The sequence below is a fragment of the Eptatretus burgeri genome, chromosome 1 (assembly GCF_056783735.1).
Source record: "Eptatretus burgeri isolate ZD-2024b chromosome 1, Ebu_testis_v1, whole genome shotgun sequence".
NCBI classification, from domain to species: Eukaryota; Metazoa; Chordata; class Myxini; order Myxiniformes; family Myxinidae; genus Eptatretus; species Eptatretus burgeri.
In genome coordinates this window covers 104,846,202-104,872,988 of record NC_140961.1, presented here as the reverse complement: position 1 = coordinate 104,872,988, position 26,787 = coordinate 104,846,202, and the positions used below count along the sequence as shown (strand labels likewise).

Here is a 26,787-nt window from a genome sequence, read left to right as displayed (position 1 = left end):
CCCTACCAATACGCATCCATAATGCCAATCCTTAAATAACCTATGCCTTCAGGCCAACAGACACACAATGAAAAACAGGCAATATGGAATCCACAAGATAGAAGAGATGTCTGCGTCAAACACAGCAGAATTTGGCAGGATGGTTGCAGTGGCAATCATCCCAGCAGGGAAGTGCATCACTCATGCTGGCACTGTGTTCCTTGCTCAGCAGGATGAGGAGAGGGCATGACTCTGGAACTGATGGGGTGTCACTTTCCCCAAGGATAGAGCAGAAGCGCAGGAGCATGGCTTTTCCCTTTCCGATTCAGGGCATCCTCGCCTCTTCCATTCTTGCCCAGCCATTTTATCCCTTTGGGATAATGTGACATTGATTGTGCACGAAGCCCTTCCCCTCTCTCTTACCATTGGACACTGGCTTGGTCTGTTAGGCAAGGCATCTCTCCATGACTCTCCACCCTGTCGCTGCAAATGGCTCAGTCTGTATTTAAAAGTGCGAATCCAGCTTTCGCACCCAGCTAGTGCCTGATGGCCGAAAAAAAACCTCAAAAAAGGACATAAAAGACGTAACAGAGTGAAGGACATTGAAAATTAGGTCATAAGGGTCGGAATTTTTAGATACAGACATGAGGAGTGGGAAACATCGTCTATCTGTTACATAAGTGAGGCATATGTAATGTCACAATTAATTACTTCAAGCTTATGCTGAGATGCATATGAAGGATGCACAGCTTTGCCCCATGTTTTGTGGGATTGAGGACCATACCGAATATAAAGACTTTGATGGGAGTGAGAAGTGAGCCATGCACAGCTGCTTTGATGAGGCAGAGGGCTGTGCATGTGGTACCTGGAGTTACACTGACCGACCTGCGTTTGTGATGCAGCCTGGCCTTGTGGTTTGTTGGGTTTTGCCAACCCCATTATGTTGACAATGAAAACCTGAGCTTTGGTGACTCCAATTTTGCCAAGTTCCAACCGCATGGGACACAGTTCCATTGATCCATGACTATGCCAAATACACCGACTTCAATGGAAGCGAGAACCAAGCCGGGGATGGCAGCTTTGGCGGGGCAGAGAGCCATGAATGTGGTACCCGGAGGCACGCTGCTCTGCAAGCATTTGGGACATGACCTTGTACCCTGGCCTTGCCTTGCAGATTGTTGGGTTTTGCCGATGCTATCCCATCAAGGATGGGTGAAACCAAGGAAGGATGAGACCGAGAAGGAAGAGACCGAGAACGGGTGTACCCGGGCAGACCCCGGATGCCACACAGGACGTTGCGCAGATCTACATTGTTGCCACTTCGAGGATGGAGGGGGAAACAGAGCATTGATAAGAAAACAGCTGGGTCCACGAGTCGTGGTTCCTGCTGTGGTGAAAATGGATGCTTCAGGACCCGGGAAGGCTCCATTAAATGGAGCACGGATAAGGAGATGGCTTGGTCCATAGTCATGGTTCCTTGCTGTGGTGAAGATGGATGCTTCAGTACCGAGGAAGGCTCCGTTAAATGGAGCACGGATGAGGAGACGGCTTGGTCCATGAGTCGTGGTTCCTTATTGGTGTGAAGATTGATGCCTCAGCCTTCGAGACTCGAGAGTCGAGATTATGACTGGTGGCGGTGACACGTACACACTCAAACACAAACACCCACACATGAATCGTGATTTCTCCACATATTATACACACATATTGTACGTGACATATTATACATCATAAACATATTATACGTGACATATTATACATATTACATATGCACATATTGAAACAATGCCTGGTTGACTGGGTGATGTGCAGTGTTAGGTTTGTGCCAGATGTAACTCTTTGAATTTAGAACAAAAATTTAATTTTTTGTCTCGTTTGACCACAAAACGTTTCTCCACATGCCTGTAGTATCATGAAGATGCTTTTTTGCAAATTCCATGTGAGCTTTTAAATGTGATCTTTTCAGTAATGGCTTCCTTCTTGCCACAGGTCCATCCATATAGGCCAGTTTTGTGAAGGGAACATGATATTTTGGTTGACCAACACTGACCCGCATCTCGGACATGGAGCTTTGGAGAGCTTTCAAAATCATTGTTGGATGTACAGTGATATCCCGAATGAGTTTACTGCTTGCGTCGCTGCTGCGTTTGGATGGGTGACCTGATCAGGGTAGAGTCTGAGTGGTATGACACATCTTCAACTACTTAATTATGGATTTCTCTGTACTCAAAGGGATAATGAGTGAATTTGAAATATTGTAACCCTCTCCTGAATGGTGCTTCTCCACCATGTTATGTCTGACTTCTTTAGAAAGCTCATTGGTATTCATGATGGCCTTGCTTGTTGACCAAGTGAGTTGCACCTTAAAACTCCTTAGATAAGTAGGGGGAGCTTAATTTTTAAGTTAAACCGCTGATAACACACAGGTGAAACCGATTGCACTTATTTTGTAACCTTCAAAAAACATAATTTACTCCTGAAGTGATTTAGGGTTAATTGGGGAAAGGGTTTGATTCCTGATGCAAATGAGAATTCTTTGATTTTGTTTGTTAATCAAACCAATTCACATTATATCTGCATTTTTATCACTTTGGAGTAGTGAAGACTATATATTAAGTTTGATTTGAAGGTATCATGAAATAAGCTCAGATGGTATAAAAATGTGAAAACTTTGGAGGGGGATGAATAATTCTGCATGCCACTGTCACTATTATATGTATTATATACAGTAAACACACACGTTAACGGAGGTGGATACTTTGATACCAGGTAGGTCTCTGTTCCATCTCCTCAAACCCACCCATGTGATGAGATAGCAGCCAACGATAGCAACTTGCATACAGACAGACACACACACACACACACACACACACACACACACACACACACACACACACACACACACACACACACACACACATGAAGGTGGATACTTTGAGACCTGGGAGGGCTCCGTTCCACTTTGTGAAACTCGAATATCCAGATAACAACCATCGACACACACACACACACACACACACACACACACACACATACACACATACACACACACACACAAACATACACACACACACACACACACACAAACATACACACATACACACACACACACACACACACACACCAATCAATGATGCTGAGAATTTCACCTTTCAACTTTTCCGTCAACAATGGACACAAAATCGTCAACAATGTCATCATTATTTGACCTGCATAATTTTGCAAATTATGTCATTTGACATGGATCCTGCTTCCCCCTCAATAACTAATCTTCCTCAGTTGAAGAGGAATGTAAACATATTTCTTCTTTCTCTTTAATTTCTATACTTTCCTTTGTGGAACAACCACATTGAGTGGCCTTTGGCTTGGTGAGTGAAAAAAATACTTTCGATTTTGTCCTTGTCCTCAATACAAGGCTTTCAAATGATGTATGAATGCTAAATGAGACCGTGTGTGTGTGTATCTGTGTGTCTGTGCGTGTGTGTGTGTGTGTGTATCTGTGTGTCTGTGTGTGTGTGTGTGTCTGTGTGTGTGTGTATGTGTGTGTGTATGTGTGTGTGTGTGTGTGTGTGTGTGTGTGTGTGTGTGTGTGTGTGTGTGTGTGTGTGTGTGTGTGTGTGTGTGTGTGTGTGTGTGTGTATCTGTGTGTGTGTGTATCTGTGTGTGTGTGTGTATCTGTGTGTCTGTGTGTGTGTGTATCTGTGTGTGTGTATGTGTGTGTGTGTGTGTGTGTGTGTGTGTGTGTGTGTGTGTGGGTGTGTGTGTGTGTGTGTGTGTGTGTGTGTGTGTGTGTGTGTGTGTGTGTGTGTGTGTGTGTGTGGGCGCGCGCTCCATAACTCCAAAACCATGCTTTGCAGTGGCGCGGTCTGAAACTTTGTGGCATACTAAGTGAACTCAATGGATGTAAATGAATGAAAATTGGGTGTTTGGGTAAATTAAAACACCTCTTTTGAAAATAATTAATGGCCTTATTTAATTAATTATCCTTTCTCAAGACTCACCCTTGCTCACCTCGCTCTCCTTTGCTGGGGTATTAATTCATCATTTTTTGGGCCTGCTCAACAAAGGCTTGACATGGAACAGGCCGCAAGAGTTTCTTCATGAGAAAGTTTTTTTTGTCCACTTTCCTCACTCATATCGAATGCCTGTTCATCATACCTACGAATCGCTGAACACATTGCAATACTTATAAACGCCCGGAGACGCCAGCGTTCGTGGTTTTATTTAATTTCCAGACATTCCGTAACCTCCAGAATCTTTTAAACTAAGCTGAGTGACAAAATGCAAGTCTGGAAGTGAACTTATCTGCAGTTCCGACTGCTGAAAAAAGTGTTTCTTTGTCCAATTCGGACATTGCTTGACATTACGGACATCTCCGGGTACATGGTGCTTAAATGACCGATCGGCGATCGCTATTCGCTTGCCAAGTCAGCTTTTCCTTGTGAACCATTTCGTTGAAGTGCTTGCATGAGTGTAAAAGCCACTTAGCGAGCTGGGTTGTTCGTTTCCAAGCCATGGCTCTTCACCAGAAAAGTATTTGCACTGTCACCGAATATATCGATTGACTTGAACAAAGTTCAGGCCCCACATTTGGCCCCACATTGTCGTGCATTTGGGCCCTCGGGCAGTGGCTCACTCATTAAAATTTGAAATTTTATTTTGTCGTTTCCTCTTTTTGGATGATCTGCTTTCATTCTACAACCCATCACTTCGACATAGACAGACACACATAAAAAAAATTAAACGTTTTGCCTTTAAAAGTTTTTTTCAACCATTTCATTGGAGTGCTTGCTTGGTGTACTCTTCAAGCTTCAATCTCTCCAAGCTTCCGCAGCAATACTGCGCTACAGTTCTCCATGGGGACATCTTCAGAATAAAGGAAGGACAAATAAATTAGATAATTAAAATGAGTAAAAAAATGTTTTCAGTTGTTACAAAGCAATGAATCGCCACATTGCAGCAGGATGGCCGAGAGGTAAGCACACTGGTTCTAAGCTGTCTTGCCCTGGTTTGAATCCCAACCCAGGTATAAACTGTAATCCCGGTGTTTCACAGGCAGGGTGACTCATCAATGTGTGTGCCATCTCTTGGATGAATGACAAACTGGACGTCACATATTGCGGGATCCCCCCTCTCCCCCTCCTCACACTCCCTCCCCTCTCTCTCCCACTCCTCTCCCTCTCTCTCCCACCCCTTTCCCTCTCTTTCCCACCCCTTTCCCTCTCTCCCACCCCTCTCCCTCTCTCTCTCCCACCCCTCTCCCTCTCTCTCCCACCTGTCTCCCTCTCTCTCTCCCACCCCTCTCCCTCTCTCTCCCACCCCTCTCCCTCTCTCTCCCCCCCCTCTCCCTCTCTCTCCCACTCCTCTCCCTCCCTCTCCCACCCCTCTCTCTCTCTCTCTCTCTCTCCCTCAATCCTCTTCCTCACCTCACTCTTCTCCCTCCTCCTCTTCCCATTAATAACTCTGTTGGTGAAGCAATGGGTTGTATTTGGTAGAATGGTGTAATTTATCGTGGCCACGGAACAAAACAAAATTCTATATTTACTTGCAGATAACCCGGATCCAGTGTGTTGTTCTGAGGGAATTCATTCCCAATCGAGTGGAATACTTGAAAGGGGGTTTGATCGGAATGTCCTTTAACAGCAGGGACCCGTGGAAATTCCACAAAATGTGACCAGGTCCTCAACCCCATTCCTCCTAAAGTCCCCCAACCTCCCCACACTCACAGCCCCAAGTCCTCAACCGTAAATCTTTATGGTCTTGAAGGGTCGTCAAAGGTCGACAGGATCTCAGCAGTCGAAAAGGGTCGAAAGATACATTCCTCATGTCAATGACTCATGGATTTGAGTTTCGCTGGAGTTAGCAAACCCCTGTTCGTGACCCTTTCCTCCAGCAGCACTTTGCTCTCTGCACTCACAGCTTCATAATCACGATCCACGTGGTGGCCCCATCTTCAGTGGGTTTTCACTGACTTTCAACCACCGGACGACCAATCATGGAACCCCCTTTAGTGAGCAGGTTATTCCCACAGACACTGGTCATTTATGATCCCCGAGTGGATCATATTATTTCATGGACATGACGCCGAATGAATGAGACGCCATTTCTTGTTTCTTCTTGAACGGTCTTAAACTGGGATAAAGTAGCCATTCGTCACAAATGACACACGTCCTTTGTTTGCTCCTTTTCCTCTTTTCCGGCGAATCTTGCCGGTATGTGAGGTATCAGTTGGGAATAAAGGAGCTCAAAATCGGAAAAGATTTCCCCTTTGTTCATGTTGGCATTTGGAAAAACCGAAATTGTGAGTGAGCACGAACTCTTACGTATCGGAGTCTCTGACGGCTCAACGTCGGACATGATGACGTCTACGTCGTTGACGTCAGTGATCACGTGCTTCGCCGTTGGCGTCAGTGATCCGATTTCGCAAAGCGCTTTTCGCGTCAAAAATCAAAAGGCCATTAATATAAAGATGGTACATAAATATTTCAGATGAAAAGTGAATTGAGGACATTTTACGTCTCCGTGCTTTTTTCCCATAGACGCCGATGTATTTTTCTGCACAATTCGCTTCACTTTAATGACGGGTTTCTTAGGCGGTGTATAACCATAACTCCTGTGAGGACTTTTCTTTGTCTTAAAAAAAAACTCGTGTTATTTAAACATTTTTATATACAGTAGTAGAATATACATAATCATCCATTCAGAGAAACCTTATTAAATTAATTTTTTTTTTATCCTTTTTGGGACGTGTACAGTACGTACAGTGTAGCTTTCCTGCTTCAGGGTGGGTACGAGTACGGTGCAAACGTAATTCCGCGCATTATTTGTTGTGTTTCCTATCGTAAGATTGCAACGGATTATATAAGTGTAACAGTTGTTGATTTTGAGCCTTGTACCCGAGACATTGTGGCGCACGACAGGCGTTTGTGATGGAGCTCGGGTACCGGCCCACAATGGCCTTCGTTTCGAGAGGCGTCGTGAAGGGACGGTGGGGTTCATGTCCCCCTGCCAGAGATGAGTTACAATTCCCTGATTGTGAAAAGAACAACAGCGTTGAAAGCTTCCACTGAATTACCATCCAGAGAATGTAGTGAAGCGCTCTGATTCCAGTTTGAACTCGAGGGGGAGCACTCGGTAGAGTGCAAAACCTCCGCCGCCAATACTGCTGGGTCACTTAAGTGAACCTGATGTCCTATTCATTGTAGGTCAAAACGGATTGGACTCTACTGAACCACGATTGAATAAACTAAACTAGATCGACGCGCATGTAGAAATGCCCAAAAAAAAATCGAAATATCTTTGAAAAAAAAGTTGCAAAATTTGTTTTTTTTTCTCTAACATTTTTTTTTTTTGGTTGGAAATCACTTAAAACATGTAGAAATGCAAAAAAAGAAAATTCAAATATTTTTCAAATAAAATCGAAATTTTTTTGAAAAAAAAGCAGCAAATTTTTTTTTCTCAAACAAATTTATTTATTTATTGGTTGGAAATCACTTAAAACATGTAGAAATGCAAAAACAAAAATTCAAATATTTTTTCAAAATGGCCGCCATAGCGGCCATATTGGACTTTGGACCAAGTCCAAAATCTAATGCCATGATCCTTGGACCATACATAATCCCCCCACCAAGTTTCGTCGAAATCCGTCCAGGAGTTTTTCCATAAGGCCAAAAAAAAAAAAATGTTGCATTGGCGTAACCCACCCGACCCTAAAAATTCCGCCGACCCTACGTTTTTTTTTTGTTTTTTTGCTATCGAAAAATTTTGCCGACCCTATTTTATTGCTATTTTTGTTGTTTTGCTATCGTTTTCAAGTATCTTGTTGATTGCGATCGCGATCGCAAAAACCCGGAAGTGTTTCGGACAGAACCCGCTGACAAAAAGGGTGGTACTCGAGCCGGGGGAAATTTTGGGAGGGATTTATTAGGAAAAAAAAAAAAAGATCCCGACCGACCTACCCTATTTTTCAGTGACCCGTTACGCCAATGCAACATTCCTAAAACTTGAAAATTTGACCTTGGGGTCAAATATGTTTGACCTTAGGTGCTAACCATGAAGGTCAAGGCCAATCGCCACCAAAAATTAATCAGCTGAGCGCCAGACCATGAACTATATTCCCATGAAGTTTTAAGACGATCCGAACAAAATTACTCAAAAAAATAAGGGTTTCGTCGACTCCCCTGATTTGCGACAAAGTGACCTTGACCTTTGACCTTGACCTTCAAAATTTTGTGCACTGAAAGGGACCTCTATAGGCCTCTGATATGCGAAGTTACAAAAATTTCCAATGATAACTGTGCTCTGCAGAATTTTTTATACGTGATTACAGACAAACAAACAAAAAAAAAAAACTTACAAGCTGCCTAACATATCTTGCAAAAACTTCGTTTTGGCAAGATAACAAACAAACAAACAGACGGGTGAAAACAGTAACCTCCGTCCATCTTCGATGGCGGAGGTTAACTAGAGGGGGAGCACTCGGGAGAGTGCAAAACCTCCGCCGACAATACTGCTGGGTCACTCAAGTGAACCTTATATCTTATTCATTAAATATGATGTCAACAGTGCTGACAGAGTTAAAGTTCTTTTCTCCATTTTGGGGGGGTGGAAATCACTTAAAACATGTAGAAATGCAAAAAAAAAGAAATCGAAATTTTGTTGAAAAAAAAGTTGCAAAAAATTAGTTTTTCTCTAACATTTTTTTTTTGGGGGGGGGGAGGTTGGAAATCACTTAAAATATGTAGAAATGCAAAAAAAAAATTTTTCTCTTAATTTTTTTTTTGGGGGGGGTGAAAATCACTTAAAACGTAGAAATGCAAAAAAAAAAAAGATTCTCAATTTTTTTTGGGGGGTAACAATTTTTTGGGGGTGGGGTTGGAAATCACTTAAAACATGTAGAAATGCAAAAAAAAAAATGTTTTCTCTAAAAAAAATTTGGGGGGGGGGGACCAAGTCCAAAATTTAATGGCATGATCCTTGGACCATACCTTACCCCCTCACCAAGTTTCGTCGAAATCCGTCGAGGAATTTTTCCATAATACTGTTCACAAACAAACAAACAAACAGAAAGGGGTGAAAACAGTAACCTCCATCTATCTTCGAAGATGGCGGAGGTTAACAAATTACTAAATTCCCTCCTAATAGTCAGATGATTGACAGAAAACCAAGCGAATTGGTTAACGACTGTTTAATAGTTTGCAAGAGCTAAAAGTAGGACCGCACGTACTGAAGCTCACCTGCATCAGGAGCAACGGTCATTCAAACCCTCCGTCGTCCTCCTTGGACCCTGATTATTTTTATTTTTTTATGGCGTGAACAAACTTTGGTACATAATAGGTAATGAAGGTTGTGATCAATTTTCATCAAACTCGTGTGTGGTTTTGGAGTGGAGCAAATACCAATTTTTTAATTTTTGGGGGGGGAGGGAGGGGTCAAACCCCACCCCATGGAGCCCCTTAATGAGTGCAGATTTTGATGTGGTCAGTACACCTTGATTCACATTATTATTATTATTATTATTATTATTATTATTATTATTATTATTATTATTGCCATTGCTCTGAACAGGTGCTGAGTTTTACCAAGTTGGAACCCCGATGACCAAGACACTATGGTACTGTGCCCTGGGTGATGGTGAGGATGCGATGGCCAATTGCATCGCTGTGCATCCCAACGTAGATTTCTGCTCTGACTATGACCTCATTGCCACGGGTCACGTGGGTGGCGCTCTGAGGCTCTGGACTGATGGTGGAGCGGCTGCCGGTCAGACTGAGGGGCGTGAGCCAATCACAGCTCTTGCCTGGTCGCATTTGCATGCCCATAGGCTGTTTGTAGCTCATGGCTCCGGAGTCTCTGAGTTGGATCTTCGACAGCTGAGTCTAACATCTGTATGGTTTTTGTTCCCTGAAAATTTCCCCTTTAAAATGACTGTCTGTTACAACATCATGACCAATCCCATTAAACTTTGACCTTCACTCACCCATATTCTTTTATTAGGACAATGAATAATCTTGTCATCTTCATAACAATGTTTATATATCCTATGGGTTTTTTTAACTTTTCACTCAACTTCTTCATTTCCCCAAGCCTGTAGCTCACCACTCACTCCAGCTTTCCAGGGATGATGAGTTGAATTCTCTCTCTTTGGCTCCATCTGGCTCTCTCCTGCTATCAGCTGATGATTCTGGATCTGTGACTTCTTTCAATATCAATGAAGTTCTTCAATCAGACCGTGGATCAAGTTCAATTCTGGGGTCACACGATAACATTGCCTCCTGTGTCTCTTTCCTTCCCGGTCAATGTGATATGGCAGTGAGCTGTGGCTTGGATATGAAGGTGGGGTTTGTCTCAGAAATTTGTAATTAATGTCATCCTGTGACAAGCTGCTTATTACAGCGAGTAGAATGTTATTGCATCGAGTGTAAAACCTTTCATAATTCTCAGATAATACTATGGAACACAAGAAGGAGAAAACGGCTGTGGAGTGCAGATCTATCGGGCAGTAACGGACGGCAGAGTACAGATCCCTGTGTCAACCCTCCCTTGTGCCATGCACTGTCAACCAGTCAACATGGAAGCCTGTTTGCGGTGGGAGCTGGTGATGGAACAGCACGTGTATTTAGCATGACGCAGAAAGGAGCGAAGGAAAACATTACCCTGAGAGGCCACACATCAGCGACAACACAGGTAAGTTTACGAGTTAATGACTGCTTGGTTAAAGCAATTAGCTAGCTGGTAACCACCTCTTTAAATTGGAACAAACCGTCAGTGGAGGTATAGTTTGGGTACCTTCTTCTTCTCCTGAATGAAGCATATGGCTGCAGGTGGCATCATTAGCTGAGGGTGTGACAGTGCTGCTGATGCAATGCACCCTGTAGGTTGGAACACGAATTTATAATTCATTCAGGGTGCCGGTGTTAGCTCGTCTACTCTTCCATTAAGGACACCGTGGGGTCTTTAACGTCCACCAACTAATGCCAGCAGATTGGAGTCATCTTGGAGAGACATGGATTGCCTCAACCTCTGCCATGCCCCATAATATCAGAGACATATGATTTTTGGAAATGCAGAAGTCTAGCAAATCCCAATTGGATATTTCAGGATAATTGTTCTTCAAGCTGTTAATGGCAATAACCAATTTTTGATTAATGATAATGGCACACCCCCACAGGTTTGCTTTTGCCCAAAGAGAATTCGACCGTTGTTATACACTGGGGGAGACGACGGGCAACTCCATTTGTGGGACGTATCTGGGGAAGGGGGAAAAGACCACTCACGTTCAAGTCGTCGTCACAGGAGGCAGAGGAAATGCCACACAGGTACAACTGTCATGCATTTTTTTTTTGTCTGATCATGATTAACACTGGGAGGGAGGGTGGTGGGGGTAAGTTGGGGGTCCATTACTCTCAGAGGAATTATGGAACGTTTGAAATCTGCTGTGTCCTTTTACTTCATCCCACATGCCATCTTTTTTATGGCCACTTTGCAGTTCAAGAGGACAACACTGGAAGTCGATGTTTAGTCAGCATTGACCATGGCCAAAAGCTCAATGGATTGGTTACAGGGATGATGGCCGGGCAGCAGGTTGTGCTGACTATAGACTGTGCAAACAACATGTCAGCTTACCCCTCTGCATTGAGACTTGATGATGAATAATCATGGAAAGACAAGTTTGAATGCCCTCTGATGAAATAGCTTTCAAAGTGGGAACCCATCAAAAGGATATATACAAGGACAAAATATTTAGGATCTTGAACTCAAATACTAGATGCTGAAAATGAAGAAAACACCCTAACCATTATTTAGCTATTCGTTTCAAATGCATTTGGAAGAACAAAAGGTTTTTGATTTTTTCAAATTTAATTTAATTTAATTTTTTTAACAAAGTGAAGATAGTGCATAGAGGAACAAAATAAATGCTTTATTGCTTTAACTAAAGTGCAGCTTTTATTTATTTGAATGTAGCGAATAACAGCTCGGTTGTTCTAAATGTTGGGATGTGGAGGCGGTGTTTCCCCCAAGACTGTCACAGTTGGACGCCGCAGTTGGACATGCGCTCAGCTAGATTTGTGTTTAGCAGAAGACATACGACGTCTCAAAGCTGATTCTCTCATGCCTGACATGTCAATAGTCTTATGGCAGTAATTGCACCTTGTCTCTGATTGCGAACTGTCATGCTGAACCCAACTTTCGTATTGCAGATTGGTGAGCAATGGCTCTTGAAATTTGCATTTTTCAGGCACAATTCTTGCATCGCAAACTGCGTCAACAAGATGGCGGATGAAATATGAATGTGGCTATAATCAGGAACCCTAAATCAACATATTTATGGAGTAATGGCTTTGGATTGGCAGCAAGGTTCCTGATTTGCTGTTTTAAGAACAAATGACATCATGGAATATATGGAGGGTTGACTGTCACAAAAAATACATATGGCTGACAGTTTCTTGCCAATTGTCAAGTAATTTTGATGTGTCCTTTCATTTCTCAAAAATACAATTTACAGACTCGTCTTCCTTTTGCAAGACTTTCAAGGACCTTAGCTAAATTTGGTCAAATTCCAGGACTTAAAAGTCCTGGAAAATGAATTTTGAAATTCAATGGTTTTTCCAGGTTTTCAAGGACCTGTACAAACCAAGCAAATGTAAGGAATAGATAATTTAGAGTAAAAAAATGTATTGCAAGAACTCAACAATTCTCAGAAAGAAATGACATGCTAAAGTGTACATTATCATTCTTTATTATCGTTTGAGTTTTAAGCTTTGCACGCAAAAATAAAAACACCAAAACAGCACACCTTTAATAAAACGTAAATACAAGAACTTTGTTCAATTTGGCGTCTCATTTCTGCATAAACAAATCGATTGCCTTTTTTGTTTGATGTTAAATAAAGTACAAAATTTGTGACAGGTATAGATAAGGCTGTTATGTTATTAACTTAACCAAACTAACTTTGTGAGCAAGAACGAGTAAAAAAATCAAGAAAGGCAACAATGCAAAAGATAGCAAATATAATATAAAACATGTACAGTGAATCCCCGCTGTACGTCATTTCAGTTGAACATCGTTGTGTGATATACGTCACGAAAGTTCGGCCAGTTTTGCTCGAAGCACGCTTGAGTCGGGTGGAACTAATTTACATGGCACACGGCAGAGCATCACTGAGGTGGGAGTGACAAGGTGCCTTCCCACCATTCAGTCCTTCATGTTTTGTTGCTCAACATGCGTCCTGTAATGTGGTGCACATTATTTACTGTTTGGACTCTGTAAGCCCACATCATGAGTGAAAAATGGTCACCAAGTGAAGGAAGTGATGTGGTGCCAAAGAAGAATCAGCCAACTTGCAGACAAACTTGGAGGTTTTAAGATTGTTTAAGTGCGTGAATGGGCTGTTGACATTGCGGAAGCGCTTGTTATTCCCCCAATGACTGTGAACCATAAGGTTGGACCAGGATAAGATAAAAGCCATGGCTCGGTGTGTTATGCCATTTGGTGCCTGCAGGAGTGATCACAGTTGCAGTGAGGTGATTGAAAACATGGAGAGACTGCTTTCAACGTGCATTGAAGATATTAACTCGGCATCACGTGCCCTTGAGCTTATTGGTTATTCAGGCAAAAACCCATAGTTTGTACAGTGACTTGCGAGCAGAGAGAAGTGTGCGCAGCCGAGAAGTCTCCTTCAATATGAGCAGTGGGTGGTTTGAACTAATTTTAAGTGCCGTAGTAAACTCCACATCAAAATGACAGGCAAAAAAACAAAACCTTATCGTTGCAAAACTTTCAACATAGGAGGGTCTGCCAATGGAGAATTTTTTGTTGTTGTTGATAACTGACATCATAGGTCACATGGTATGGCAGCCATATTGTATTAAAGGAAAAACTTTGGACATCTCCAAAATTGTTCAACGAAAAAATATTGAAAGTCAACACTTCATCAACTCCCCGTTGGGGAATAAAGCTTGACAACGATTACGTGATCAGTGAAGTGGTATGCCAGCGAGCCATGGGGAGAAAAGTTTGATAACTAAAATATCATCACCCATGAGGTGTGGCAGCCATATTGGTTTGAAGGAAACTTTAAAAAAAAAATTATTTGAAACCGCTTATCTAGTGATGAGAAACTTTACAAACGTGATCAACTACTGTTGGGGCATACAGTGTGATAATGATGATGACATCAGTGAAGTGGTGTTTAAGAAAGCAATAGAGCTTTGGAATACCACAATGATACTGCAGCACTCGGAAGGAAAGATCGAAATAACAGGGGTGAAAATACGATGCAGGATCTTCCAGGATGATAGCCTTTCACTTCTCCTGTTTTTCCTGGTTCTGCCTGTTTTGCCTGCCACTGAGCAATCACATGGATACACCACCCTAACATCCAATAAGAGAGTGTCCAAAGAGACAAGATATGTGGCATATACTTTACATGAATGATTTAAAACTGTTTGCATCAAACAATGAAAAATAGGCAGAACTCAAATTTGTGAAATGGTACTCCGACGACATAAATGTGCCAAATGCAGATTCGTACAAGGTAGAACAACAAAAATGGACAACAGAAAAATCGACCTAAATACAACAATACAGGAGCTGGATAACGAAGCATCATACAAATAAATACCTTGGAGTAGAAGAGGGCCACCAAATATGTCACAAGCATATGCCAAAGAATACCTGTGTAGAATGAGGCAGATCCTGAAAACATATCTCTCTCGAAGAAACAAAATGAAGGCCATTAACCAACTAGCAATACCAGTGTTCCAATATAGCTGCGGAATAATAAACTAGCCACAAGCGGAAATCAACAGAGATAACAAAACAAGGAAACTCCTCACCATTCACAAAATCTTCTACAAAAATCAGTGCTTCCCAAGAATGTACCGGCCTGATGGAACTCAACATAGTGCACAGGTTGACAAAGTAGGATTGGCTGAGCGCATGAAAAGTGCAACAGACTACTGACTCCAAAAAAAAATTCCAAAAACAGGTGTGAGCAGAAGATGTCACACATGAAACCAAAACAGCAACAAATACAGCCCCAACGACTGCAAAAAAGACAAAAGAAAGAATATAAGCGAAATACCAACAGATATACACTGATGACTGGGAAAATAACAAAAGAGCAGGAAGGTACAAAAAAAAAAAAAAAAAGAGAATTGGACAGATTGGGCATCGACAAACAAGGTTCATTGGAATGGCTAAGAAGAGGTAAGTTAAACTGGGATGGAGAATGAATCATTATTATTGCTCAAGACCTGGGACACAACACGAATGGCTTTAAGAAAATGGCAGGATTGAGTCAATCGGACAAGTGTAGGTTTTGCAAGATAGAAACAGAAAGCATGAGCCACCTCCTATCGGGATGTTAAAAAAGCTCATGTCAGAACAGCTGTACACAAAGGCACAACAGGATTTGTTGAGTAATCCACTGGAACATCTGCAAAAACTGATATCCCAGTTCCAGAAAACTCGTGCAAACATGAACCAAAAACATTCATTGAAAATAAGGAAGTGACGCTCACGTATGACCTAATGATCTCATCAAGGGTGAACATAGAAAATAAAGCATTGCAACCGGATATAGTACTTAGGAACAAAAAATAAAAGAAGGCATTGCTAATCGAGCTGTTAGTACCCAGCAATGTTGGCGTAAACAACGCAGAAATCAAGAGAATTGCCAAATACCTGACCTCAAAAATGAAGTGAAAAGACCTTGAATGCTAAAGAATGCTGAAATTGTACCAGTGATAATTCGAGCAACGGAAATGATAACCTCACAGGCATATTAAAGAACATCCATAAGAATATTGCTATAAATGAACTGCAGATGGAAGCTGTCTAGGGCTTGGTGACGATCCTGAAAAGAGCCCTCGGAACAAAATTTTGAGAAGACTACGATGTCACAGCTTGGTCCATGAAGTGTGATTCCTTCCTGAAACAGGTGGATACTTTGAGACCCGGGAGGACTCCGTTCCATCTTCTGAAACTCACATATGGAGATAACCAACGACACACATGCACGCTACTCTATAATTCGGTGTCATGAGATAAATGTCAAGGTTCACCTGGTAATGCCTCGATCAACCAGGCCCTTAGCGAGGGCGCGAGCGGAGCATGTAGGCCTCTGGTGATGATTTGGATCGATCGATGAAGCGAGATTCTTTCAAGAACTGTTGGTAGAGTGAACGTGCCAGTCGGTGGTCCAACTCCTCTTGTTGGAGCTCTACTGGAACAGATTGAGGGATACATTGATCTAATTTCTCTTCAAAGTAACTTGTTTCATTACCTCGACCTCCTTTTTTCACTTTATCATTATCTTCTACACACGTCTCTCCTGCTGCCTTTATTTTTTCTGCCTTTGGTGAGGCACACACCTTATTAACGGCAATATTCTCCACTGCTCTATCTTTCTCTTCAACTTCCTTCATTTTGTCACATTTTTCACTCTCTTTCAGTTTTATAACTTTTTTTCCATCCAACATATCCAATTTGATACATCTCACATTTACTTCGTGTGCCACATTCCTGTTTTCTTCTTCCGCTCCATCTTCTAACCTCGATGTTGCTGGCAAAGGACACTTCTCCATCTTACTATCCACAAAGTCTTCATCGTCTCTGTTTCCACATACCTCCCGTAATTCCACATGTTGCCTTTGTTTTGAGCTGCAGTGTGTTGCTCTGTGCCACACAGAGCTGAAGACCACACACACACACACACACACACACACACACACACACACACACACACACACACACACACACACACACACACACACACACACACACACACACACACACACACACACACACACACACACACACACACACACACACACACACAACCTCTTGTGAAAAAATATGCAAAATACAACAAGTTTTCACAAATAACCTCAATATAATTTATGGTGGAACATATAATGAGCTACTCTTTACCGTGCTCAGGTGGAGATGGCTGTTCTTATGCTACAAGACATTATCAGACTCTGTGGCGTAATGGTTAGAGCATCCACTCTGAGTCTGGTAGATCGATGGTTCAAACCCTGACCAAGTCATACCAAAGACTAAAAATGGAATGTACCCCTTCCTTGCTTGATGCTCAACATTTAAAAAAGATAGAGCATGGAAAAACGACCATTGATTGGTAACCGCTGCCCAGGCTTTGATGGGCCGAATGACCTCTTGCATTGAGGTTCAGGTCACTCAGATATGGGAGCATGTGCCGGAGCAGCACGTCGCTGCGTCCACCTTCCACTAGAACTTGAGGCCTCCGTCTGGCCATCCCCCAGACAGATGCCTGGCCCATCCCCAGCTCTTTGAGATGCTGATCAACCTGCTGCAATGAGGCACGTGGTCAGCCCGTTGGCCTCTCTACTCATGAGGTTCCCTCGCTGAGAGAATCTGGTGAGCAGGATCAGCATCAGGAAAACGAGCCACATCTCCATAGAGCAGCAGCTGACGCTCACGGACTATGCAGGTAACAAATCTCATTTGGTTCTCTCAGCAACCGCTCGTTGGACACAAAGTCCGACCAGCGATAGCCAAGGATTCTCCGAAGAGACCTGACTCCAAAGGAATTAAGTCTCTGTCTCAGATCCCTGGTCAGAGTCCAAGTCTCACATCCGTAGAGCAAGACTGGAAGCACCAAGGACCTGAAGACTCGGACTTCCATCTTCCTGCACAGGTACCGACAGCGCCACACTCCATTATCCATTGAATCCATGACTCCCCAGGCCCGACCCAGACGTCTATTGACCTCTGGCTCACAGCCAGTGGAGACAGGAATATCACTGCCTGGTAAATGGATCTCTCCATGACCTCAACATCCTCACCACAAAGAGGAACAGACAAGGTAGCAGCATCCAAGATGTGACTGAAAACCTGGATCTTAGTTGTGACCCAGGGAACCCGTAATACCAGTGGTTCCGACTCCTCATTCAGGAGGTACATCCGCTCAAAGTAACCAGCCGAGCGGGCCTTCACTTCAGACTCCTCTGTTAAGAGCCCACCACCCTCCGCTCTTACTGCCATTCACCGAGGGATGGGCTTGGAGGAACGCAATGCGCGAATTGCCTTGTAAGCAGGACGAGAATCACTTGACCACAGGTGATGCTCTACCCCCTCACAGATTCCTCACACATAGGCCTCCTTGTCCTCCCTCAGCGCACACAGTTTTACGCCTCAACTCCCTGAACAGCCCATCTCTGCGGCTCTGATCAATGGTATCCAGTGTCCCTTGAGACAAAATTCTTCTTCACCCCATAGTGAGTTCCAAGACATTGACCAGCAACATCAAGGATGGTGGTCTTGATGGCACACCACAACTCTTCAGGATCCCCCAAAGCACCCAGACCCCCCCCTCTCCCCAAATCCCCACTCAGCCTGTTTACAAATTCCTCAACTACCCTCTCATCATTGAGTTTGCCAACATCCAGCATGGGCTGGGGTGGTCCCATTCTCCCAGATTTAAGCTGCAATTTCAGAGTTGCTACAACAAGTGTGTGGTCGCTTTTAAGGAGCTGAGCACTCCGGTAGACCTTGCAGTTCTGGATCATTCTCCAGTGTCCATCAACGCGCACATGGTCAATCTCCTTTGCCACACGAGTGTTGCAATACGAAGTCCAGCGATGAGCCTGTGGGCGATGAAACCATGAAACAGCCACCCTAAGTACACGACTTCTTGCAAAATCAAGAAACTTGGTGCTTTTCTGGTTCACATTTCCAGACCCATGGGGACCAACACATGTCTCATAACCATCCCGATCAGTGCCAGTCGATGCATTGAAATCTCCCAAGACCAGGAGAGTATCTCGCCTGGGGCACTGATCAACCACAGACTCGAATGTGGCATAGAATGCGTCCTTGACATTGAGATTACTCGTCTCAGTCAGAGCATATACAGAGACCATACAAATGACACCCAAGGAGTGACGAATCCTTTGTCTCATTATACGCTTGTTGACCAGTGTTATCTCAATTATCATTGGAGTCAGCTTATTGGACACAGCTACAGCAACTCATTGGGCATGATAACCATCAGAGCGACCAGACCAATAGTAGGTGTAACCACCTGCCATGATCTCGCCACTATCCGGTTTCCGAACCTCAGAGAGTGCTGCAATACCGATGTTCAAATGCTTGAGCTCAGATGATAAGAGAGAGGTGATCATTCTCTCTTTGGGATTGGACATTCCAGCCACCCACCCAAAGGGACCGCCTCAGGTTAACCCAAGGAGACCGCCGTCTAGTGGACGAAACCTCAGCGCCACTCTGCCACACACCACCGCAATCTGACCCTGGTTGTTTACCCCATGCTTTTCCTCCTATCATCAAGGAATGGGGGTCCCGAAGGCTTTTCACCAATCCCGTCATCCGGTGAGCTGCCCTGCGAAGGGCAGCAGCAGAGGAGGTACTCCCACGGAGTGGGTTTTCCATGTTCTTTGCGTTTTTTGTGTTTTGCGGAATGAAGTGTTTTACAGTGGCCGGAGTGCAAGTCCTGCCACCAACCTCCTAAAAAAATAAATAAAGTAACCCAATTGCAGGAGAACATCCGCAGACACAGTTCGGTACCAAATATGGATGGCCGTTTGCTCACAGGGAGCTCCTCCGCCCTGAAGTTCCTTGAAAGGGAACTCAATTAAAAATTTAATAAAAATTAAAATGGCGCACGCCTTGTGACTAACCAGGCTTCCTCCGGTCTCTCCATCATATTGGTCGTCGGTGTGTCATGTGAGCACCACAATGTTGCAGCATCTGATGGTATAGTTTGGTTTAAACACTGCAACAAATGTCAAACAAAATTGTTTTTTTCATTGAAAATGCATCCTCTATCATTTCATCTTATCATTTTAAGTCAGTTGAAATATTGTTCTAAATATGAAGCTTTACTCGAGATTTAAAAAAAGAGAAAAACCCATACCTGCCAGAGTGTTTTGGTGTGGTTTGATCCGATCGAACGATGTTTGTTGGTTGCAAGGAGATGAGCTATGTACTCCTCTGACATACGCCGCTCAAGCTCATCTTCCTTCCGTCGCTCTTCCTCATACTAACAATGCACAAATACATTTTGTGAATAGTAAATCTATATTATAAAAGGAGCATCTGTTTGTTTGTCATGTTGTAACTTGAGAACGTATTAACGCATTTCAATGAAGCCAATGACAGTGGATTCAGGGAACTCCCAGGAAGGATTGTGAAGCAAAAAATAAAAAAGGAAGGAATGTTTGTGTGCTGGTACATGGGCACATGTGGCGGAACTGCAAACACCAACTTGCAATGCTGCTTATCCCCACACAGAGGGAAGGAGCTCCCAGGAATCCTTTTTTGTTTTTAGTTCTTGCTCCATAGATTGTTCCTGTCATCAAAGCCGTAGGTCTAATATGCCAGTGCTTAAAATGCCAAAATAGGATCAAAATGATAGATCTGTTGGATCAACTTATTGCAAAATATTGACAAAGATAACATGGATGGCACTACTTTATTGAGCAGGTTGCCAATTCCCAACTTTCAAAGACTCAATCTTACACATTTTACATGCTTAATGGAATAAAATTGTCTGTGGACCTCACACAAAGTGAATACAAACCAAAAATTAAAAAGCTTACACACCTTGCGCAGCATATTCTCAAATTCCTGGCGCATCTCTCCAGGCTCGCAGAGTCTTGGAGGTGAATGATAATAATCTGCACAATAAATGAAGCCTTCAACAAAACATTTCTAGCTCATGATGTGAACCACAGAAAAGTCTCATAGAGACAGATAATGAAATGAGGATGTAACTGGCCTTCGTCCATAATCGAATCTTGGCCATTGAGCCGTCTTTGGCAAAGCTGAGGGTACGAGCGGCGGACACGGTCCCACAGGCTCCGGTTGACGAGGCCTGCATTCCGTACCGCCTTACGCATCCAAGTAGACACACGTCGTCGGCACATAGGACATCTCAGGTTGACCTGAATAAATTGGAGAACATTTATCCATAAAAATTACAAAGTCAAGTTTGTTGAGATGATGGATGGGAAGACAGCTAGAACTCAGTGTCAGAAAATATAGAGTAGGGGAACAAGGGGCAGAGACGAAGATTACATACAGTGTTAAGATTATTAATGTGTGCAGCATTAAGAGAGATAGCAGGCATATTCACTGTGGTAAGTATATAGATATTGTTCAGCTTACAAGCACAATAGCTGTGCAAATAAAGGTTGGCCATATTACAGGAAGAAAGGGAGTGTGAACTGTTTGTTGAGAGGCGTGACAGTGGGTGAGCGCCGAGTTATCTGAGCAAGCAGGCACAGGGAGCAAGAAAGCAGAGGTGAACGGCGAGTTTGGGTGTCCAACGTATCAACATATCCAAGCTTCAGGACAAACTTTCAACGAAATTGTTTGGCCATGAAAGCACGTAAAGCACAATAACTCAACCGATCGTGGATGAACATTCCTCTTTCTTTTTTTCTGGGTTCCAACGACAGTGGCACACAAATTGCGGCCATCACTAAACAACCTCCATTGACCAAATATTTCACTCCTGTGGGAACAGATTATACTTACTAGAAGCACCCTTTCTCCAAGGGAGCGGCCAGTTCGGTCATGTCATTTCCCTTGTGATTATCAAGACCATGTCAGCCCTACTTTGGTGGGAAATTTAAAGTAATGATATTTCCACAAAGTGACACTTTCTTCTGGGACACCACAAATTCAAACGCGCACCACCAGAGGGTGCTGCATTCAATGCTGAGCACAAACATCACACCCAGCACGCACGTGCACACGGCCGTATTTCCATCACATGCAAACAAAGGGCTTGAAGTTGGCGGTACCTCTTCTTCCTCCTCCTTCAATGAACGGCAGCATTTTTATGTTCCTGGAGGGAGGTTTTAAGTGTTTCGTCTTGGTGTGGTGTCCCACTTTTTGTAAAAAAAACAACAACAACAAACAAACAAAAAATCCTTTTGTTTTCATTATGAGGCACAATTTCAAATGCTTCCAATTGGCTAATATTACGAGTTGGCAAAACGGGTAACCATGAGCGATCTCCGATCGCAGCCCTCCAGTTATAGATGTTACGCATCATAGAAGAAAACTTAACCCCGCAACAACGGCACGTTCACCAACATCCATTTGATGAATAACATCAAATTTAATTTCTCAGGTAACAACTTTTACAATTCCTCTTAACCAATTTACAATACTTACAGTCGTACACTTCTTCATGTGTTGGTTAAGTGGTTAGGGTGGCTGGCTTGGGATCCTAGGGTCCTGAGTTTGAGCCCCGTTTTCCACTGAATTAACACCAGGAGGTTGACTCAGCCTGTCATCCTTCTGAGGTTGGCAAAATGAATACCAGTGCACTGGACCCGGTGTATGCCCTGGTTAGAATAGGTGTACCATATCCCTGTGTGTCGTAAGAGGTGACCAGGGTTGGCATCAGGAAGGGCATCCGGCCATAAAAAAAAACATTGCCTCAAGAAGGGAACCATGATTGTATAGAGCCCGCAAAAAAGCAAACCCCTGCTCAGCAGGGAAAATGGCTGCAAAAAAGGCTGTTTTTTTTTTGGTTCGCAGGTGCCAACAGGGACCACTATTTTCGTTGTGTCTGTCTGTCTGTCTGTCTGTCTGTGACCCTCTCCAGAGCATAGCTCCATGACGTTTGATGCGATCTTGATGAAACTTGGACACAAGCTAGATATCATGGTCTAGTTGTGTATTTTTGTATGAGGGGCATTTCACGCCCCTCCTTGTGGGCGGAGCCACGCCCACTTGAACCTTTCATTTATTTTTATTTTTTTCTCTATTTTTTTTCTCACAATTTCATTTCCTCGAAGCTGTGCGTAATGTCCATAAGTACAACATAATATGGAATAGGTAAATCCTAGAAGCGAACGTAGAATTCTTCTTACATTCACTTCTGACTTTACTTATAACTTGTTCACAACTGTATACGCAATTTCCGGTTACTTCGGCCTGGATTTGGAATCAGTGATTAAATAATGTAAATCATGATTAAAAATTATTTTTTGATGATGCGGGAGATATCTATTAAAATCAGTGGAGGAAATATACACCATGTCTGATATTTGGGTCTTTCATGTCTCCAACGATGCCTTTATCTCCCGGGACGCATCATTCCCCATGACAAAAACCGGAAGCAAAAGGGTCATGGCCGACGACACGGATTCCAAATTGCCAGGGTATTGTGCTGTTGTTGTTTCCTGTTCTCTCATGTGCACGCGTTGAGTATGAAGCTCACTATGTTCGCTATAAAAATCCGATTTGATTTGGTCAATTTTGACGGAAGAGATAGGTTTTTATGTTAGGGCTTCCTCAAAAGCTTCCACTAACTCAATTGTACCTATCGTGGAATTGTTCAACAATGCCCGTGAACAATCGTCGCCTCCCGGCTAGTTTTGTTATCCCCCGCCGCGTGGCGGAAGGGGGATATTGTTGTCACCCAGGGCGTCCGGCTGTCCGTCTGTCAACATTTATAGCTGTGAGTGCGATAACTCATAAACTGTTCGCCATATCGATTTGAAATTTGGGTCACACATGAACCACCTGAAAAGGAAGAACCCTATTGATTTTGGTCGTGGCCGGATCCAAGATGGCCGACTGGGGCCATGGAATGGATAATAAATGGAAAACCGCTTATCTGATTTCAATTATTTTTGTTTACTACGTTCCTCACCCCTGGGGAACTTTTTCGAGATGATGACCAAATGGTGTCTTGTTTCCAATTCACCCCCCTCATTATCTGGAATATGTATGACCTTTTTCATTCAATGGTGGGGGATTCCCCATCTCTGATGGTATATTTTTTATTGTTTTACACTTCTTCATGTGTAACACATTCCTTGATTTGGGCGGTGTATAGGCAACAGACCGCTGGCTCAATCGCTCTCAGAAATAAAATAAAAATAACGCGTGTCGTGCATGAAGCAAAAACACGCGTACTGCTTCTGTGCATATATTTACACAGATCGTGGTTATATCGCACAATAAATCCAATTTCACCCCGACCCCCCCCCCCCAAAAGGAAGAAAATGCCAAGATTGGCAAATTTATTTATTTATTGATTCAAAAGTTGATGGAATCAAACGAAACTTGAGGAAACACACATTGAGCACGTCTTGGGTAATCCCTGAAAGTTTCAGCTTTCTCGGTCAAATCCTCTTGGAGCAGATGAAACTGACCCACACATATATATATATATATATATATATATATATATATATATATATATATATATATATATATATATATATATATATATATATATATATATATATATATATATATATATATATATATATATATATATATATATATATATATATATATATATATATATATATATATATATATATAAGCCTGGTGTTGGTGCAGTGGTTAGAGCAGCGGCTTGGGATCCAAAAGGTCCTCAGTTCAACACCGTTGATCGACTGAATTAATACACCAGGGGGTTGACTCAGCCTGTCATCCTTCCGAGGTCGGCGAAATGAGTACCAGTATACTGGGCCGGTGTATACCCTGGTTAAAATAGGTGTACCATATCCCTGTGTCGTAAGAGGCGACCAGGGTTGCGTCAGGAACGGCATCCGGCGTAAAACATGTGCCAAATCACGATGCGGATCATACGGATGATCCGCTGTGGCGACCCCTAACGGGAGCAGCCGAAAGAAGAGGAAGATATATATATATATATATATATATATATATATATATATATATATATATATATATATATATATATATATATATATATATACTGTATATGGATCACCAGTGATATAAGTGAAGGTTTGGAGCAGGTTTGACACAGGAGGAAGATCCAAGGGTTGTTGGAGATAGAGAGTCCAAGCAGTCGCAAACATTGCACCAATTTAAAGGTGGATGCGGATTAAGGTCGTTAAGCACAAGTCAATGAACTAAGGAACGTACCTTGGCGCAGTTCTCCTGAAAGCACGGCATGCACAGAGTGTGCTGGCACGGCATCGTGACGGGTTCCACGTAGATGTCCAAACAGATGGAGCACACGCACTCATCGAGTGGAAGCGTGTCCTCGGGATGAGCACCGGCCTTGTGCTCCAAACTCAACGCCACCTCCATCACCCGATCTTCTCTCCGGTGGTTTATATTTTAAATATATAAATAAAATAAAATCGTTGAGCTCCGTCTCCAAGTTACAATGTTGAGCGAGTTGCGTTCGCAATTAGCGCCTCGCAACCGTAAACCTGCTCTGAGTTTACTCACAGCATTTGGTTCATGTCAACGAACTTCCTTCACTTCATGTTTATTTTTATCACATCCCCTCTGTTCAAGTTCCCGCCAAAAAATCCGTTCAATTGCTTCCTTTTACTAGCCTCATTTTCCTCTTCTTCTTCTTCCTCGACCACAACACCTTCTTTTTCTTCTTCCTCTGTTCTTTTTAATTTTACAAATCAGCCTTCTTCATTTCGAGCTGATTCGTGTTGGAACCATGCTCTCCACTCGACGTGACCTTTGTTAAATATACTAATTTTGAACTCCTGAACCACCACTCATCTGCATCAATCTCGCGATTGTATACAGAATAGATATCGCGTTGAACTAAACATTAAATAAGTGAATGTACAAAGAGCAGCAATGAAAAGCATAACCTTGGCCACATACCTCTTGGATGCAAAGCTTAAATAGAAATCTGAAGGAGTACGACACCACAGACTTTTATTACAACCGATTTCATACTTGAGCCATGGATCATGGGAGGGAGGCAGTGGAGAGATGAGATGGTGTGAAGAGGAGAGGACAAAGGGAGGGGAGAAGAAGCTAGGAATGGGGGGCGGTGTGGGTTGCGATTCCTCACCAAACGTTGCTATGCACTGCAAGAGGGAGGGGTGAGAGAGAACGAAGAGACAGGGACAGGAGGGAGGAGGAGCAAAAAAAAGTATAGCAAGGTGAGGTGTGGAGGTGTGGTTAGCAAAGACAATGATATATATATATATATATATATCGATATATTACTAGAACTCTCATCTTGTATATTCAGTTCAAAATTATATATATATATATATATATATATATATATATATATATATATATATATATATATATATATATATATATATATCTCTCTCTCTGGAAAAAATTAAGAGATCACTGCAAAATTATCAGTTTTTCTGGTTTTACTATTTATAGGTATGTGTTTGAGTAAAATGAACATTTTTGTTTTATTCTATAAACTACTGACATTTCTCCCAAATTCCTAATAAAAATATTGTCATTTAGAGCATTTATTTGCAGAAAATGACAACTGGTCAAAATGACAACAAAGATTCAGTTTTTTCAGACCTCAAATAATACAAACAAAACAAGTTCATATTCATTTTTAAACAACACAATACTAATGTTTTAACTTAGGAAGAGTTCAAAAATCAATATTTTGTGGAATAACCCTGATTTTCAATCACAGCTTTCATGCGTCTTGGCATGCTCTCCACCAGTCTTTCACATTGCTGTTGGGTGACTTATGCCACTCCTGGTGCAAAAATACAAGCAGCTCGGCTTTGTTTGATGGTTTGTGACCATCCATCCTCCTCTTGATCACATTCCAGAGGTTTTCAATGGGGTTCAGGTCTGGAGATTGGGCTGGCCATGACAGGGTCTTGATCTGATGGTCCTCCTTTCACACCTAGATTGACCTGGCTGTGTGGCATGGAGCATTGTCCTGCTGGAAAAACCAATCCTCAGAGTTGGGGAACATTGTCAGAGCAGAAGGAAGCAAGTGTTCTTCCAGGACAACCTTGTACGTAGCTTGATTCATGAGTCCTTCACAAAGAC

The 26,787-nt window shown here is 42.7% G+C and overlaps 2 protein-coding genes across 4 annotated transcripts; one reads left to right on the top strand and one right to left on the bottom strand.

The window, feature by feature from the left end:
- Window positions 1-2,140: 2,140 nt before the first annotated feature.
- On the top strand, window positions 2,141-12,800 carry WDR53 (WD repeat domain 53). 3 transcript variants are annotated; one of them, XM_085893652.1, is made up of 6 exons: window positions 2,141-2,162; window positions 9,547-9,866; window positions 10,066-10,314; window positions 10,423-10,665; window positions 11,150-11,297; window positions 11,468-12,800. In XM_085893652.1, exons 2-6 carry the CDS (start codon window positions 9,576-9,578, stop codon window positions 11,632-11,634), a joined length of 1,098 nt encoding a protein of 365 aa, XP_085749778.1. In that variant the 5' UTR covers window positions 2,141-2,162; window positions 9,547-9,575; the 3' UTR covers window positions 11,635-12,800. The 3 variants fall into 3 exon arrangements, with proteins under 3 accessions (XP_085749778.1, XP_085749764.1, XP_085749774.1); XM_085893638.1 differs by lacking the exon at window positions 2,141-2,162 and adding an exon at window positions 6,703-6,763; XM_085893648.1 differs by lacking the exon at window positions 2,141-2,162 and adding an exon at window positions 6,749-6,786.
- Window positions 12,801-13,040: 240 nt separating this feature from the next.
- Window positions 13,041-25,292, bottom strand: LOC147035105 (uncharacterized). The gene is made up of 6 exons (XM_085893635.1): window positions 24,910-25,292; window positions 20,762-20,927; window positions 20,587-20,660; window positions 19,898-20,023; window positions 19,662-19,756; window positions 13,041-16,674 (listed from the first exon to the last, which is right to left on the bottom strand). Exons 1-6 carry the CDS (start codon window positions 25,075-25,077, stop codon window positions 16,074-16,076), a joined length of 1,230 nt encoding a protein of 409 aa, XP_085749761.1. The 5' UTR covers window positions 25,078-25,292; the 3' UTR covers window positions 13,041-16,073.
- Between the last annotated feature and the right edge of the window lie 1,495 nt (window positions 25,293-26,787).

Coding starts and splice junctions, on each gene's coding strand:
- LOC147035105 (XM_085893635.1), bottom strand. CDS start 25,077: ATGGAGGTGGCGTTGAGTTTGGAGCACAAGGCCGGTGCTCATCCCGAG. Junction 20,024..20,586: donor TTGAGAATATGCTGCGCAAG/GTGTGTAAGCTT, acceptor GTGCATTGTTAG/TATGAGGAAGAGCGACGGAA. Junction 19,757..19,897: donor ACACCAAAACACTCTGGCAG/GTATGGGTTTTT, acceptor CATTTGTTGCAG/TGTTTAAACCAAACTATACC.
- WDR53 (XM_085893652.1), top strand. CDS start 9,576: ATGACCAAGACACTATGGTACTGTGCCCTGGGTGATGGTGAGGATGCG. Junction 9,867..10,065: donor GACAGCTGAGTCTAACATCT/GTATGGTTTTTG, acceptor CATTTCCCCAAG/CCTGTAGCTCACCACTCACT. Junction 10,666..11,149: donor ACACATCAGCGACAACACAG/GTAAGTTTACGA, acceptor ACACCCCCACAG/GTTTGCTTTTGCCCAAAGAG.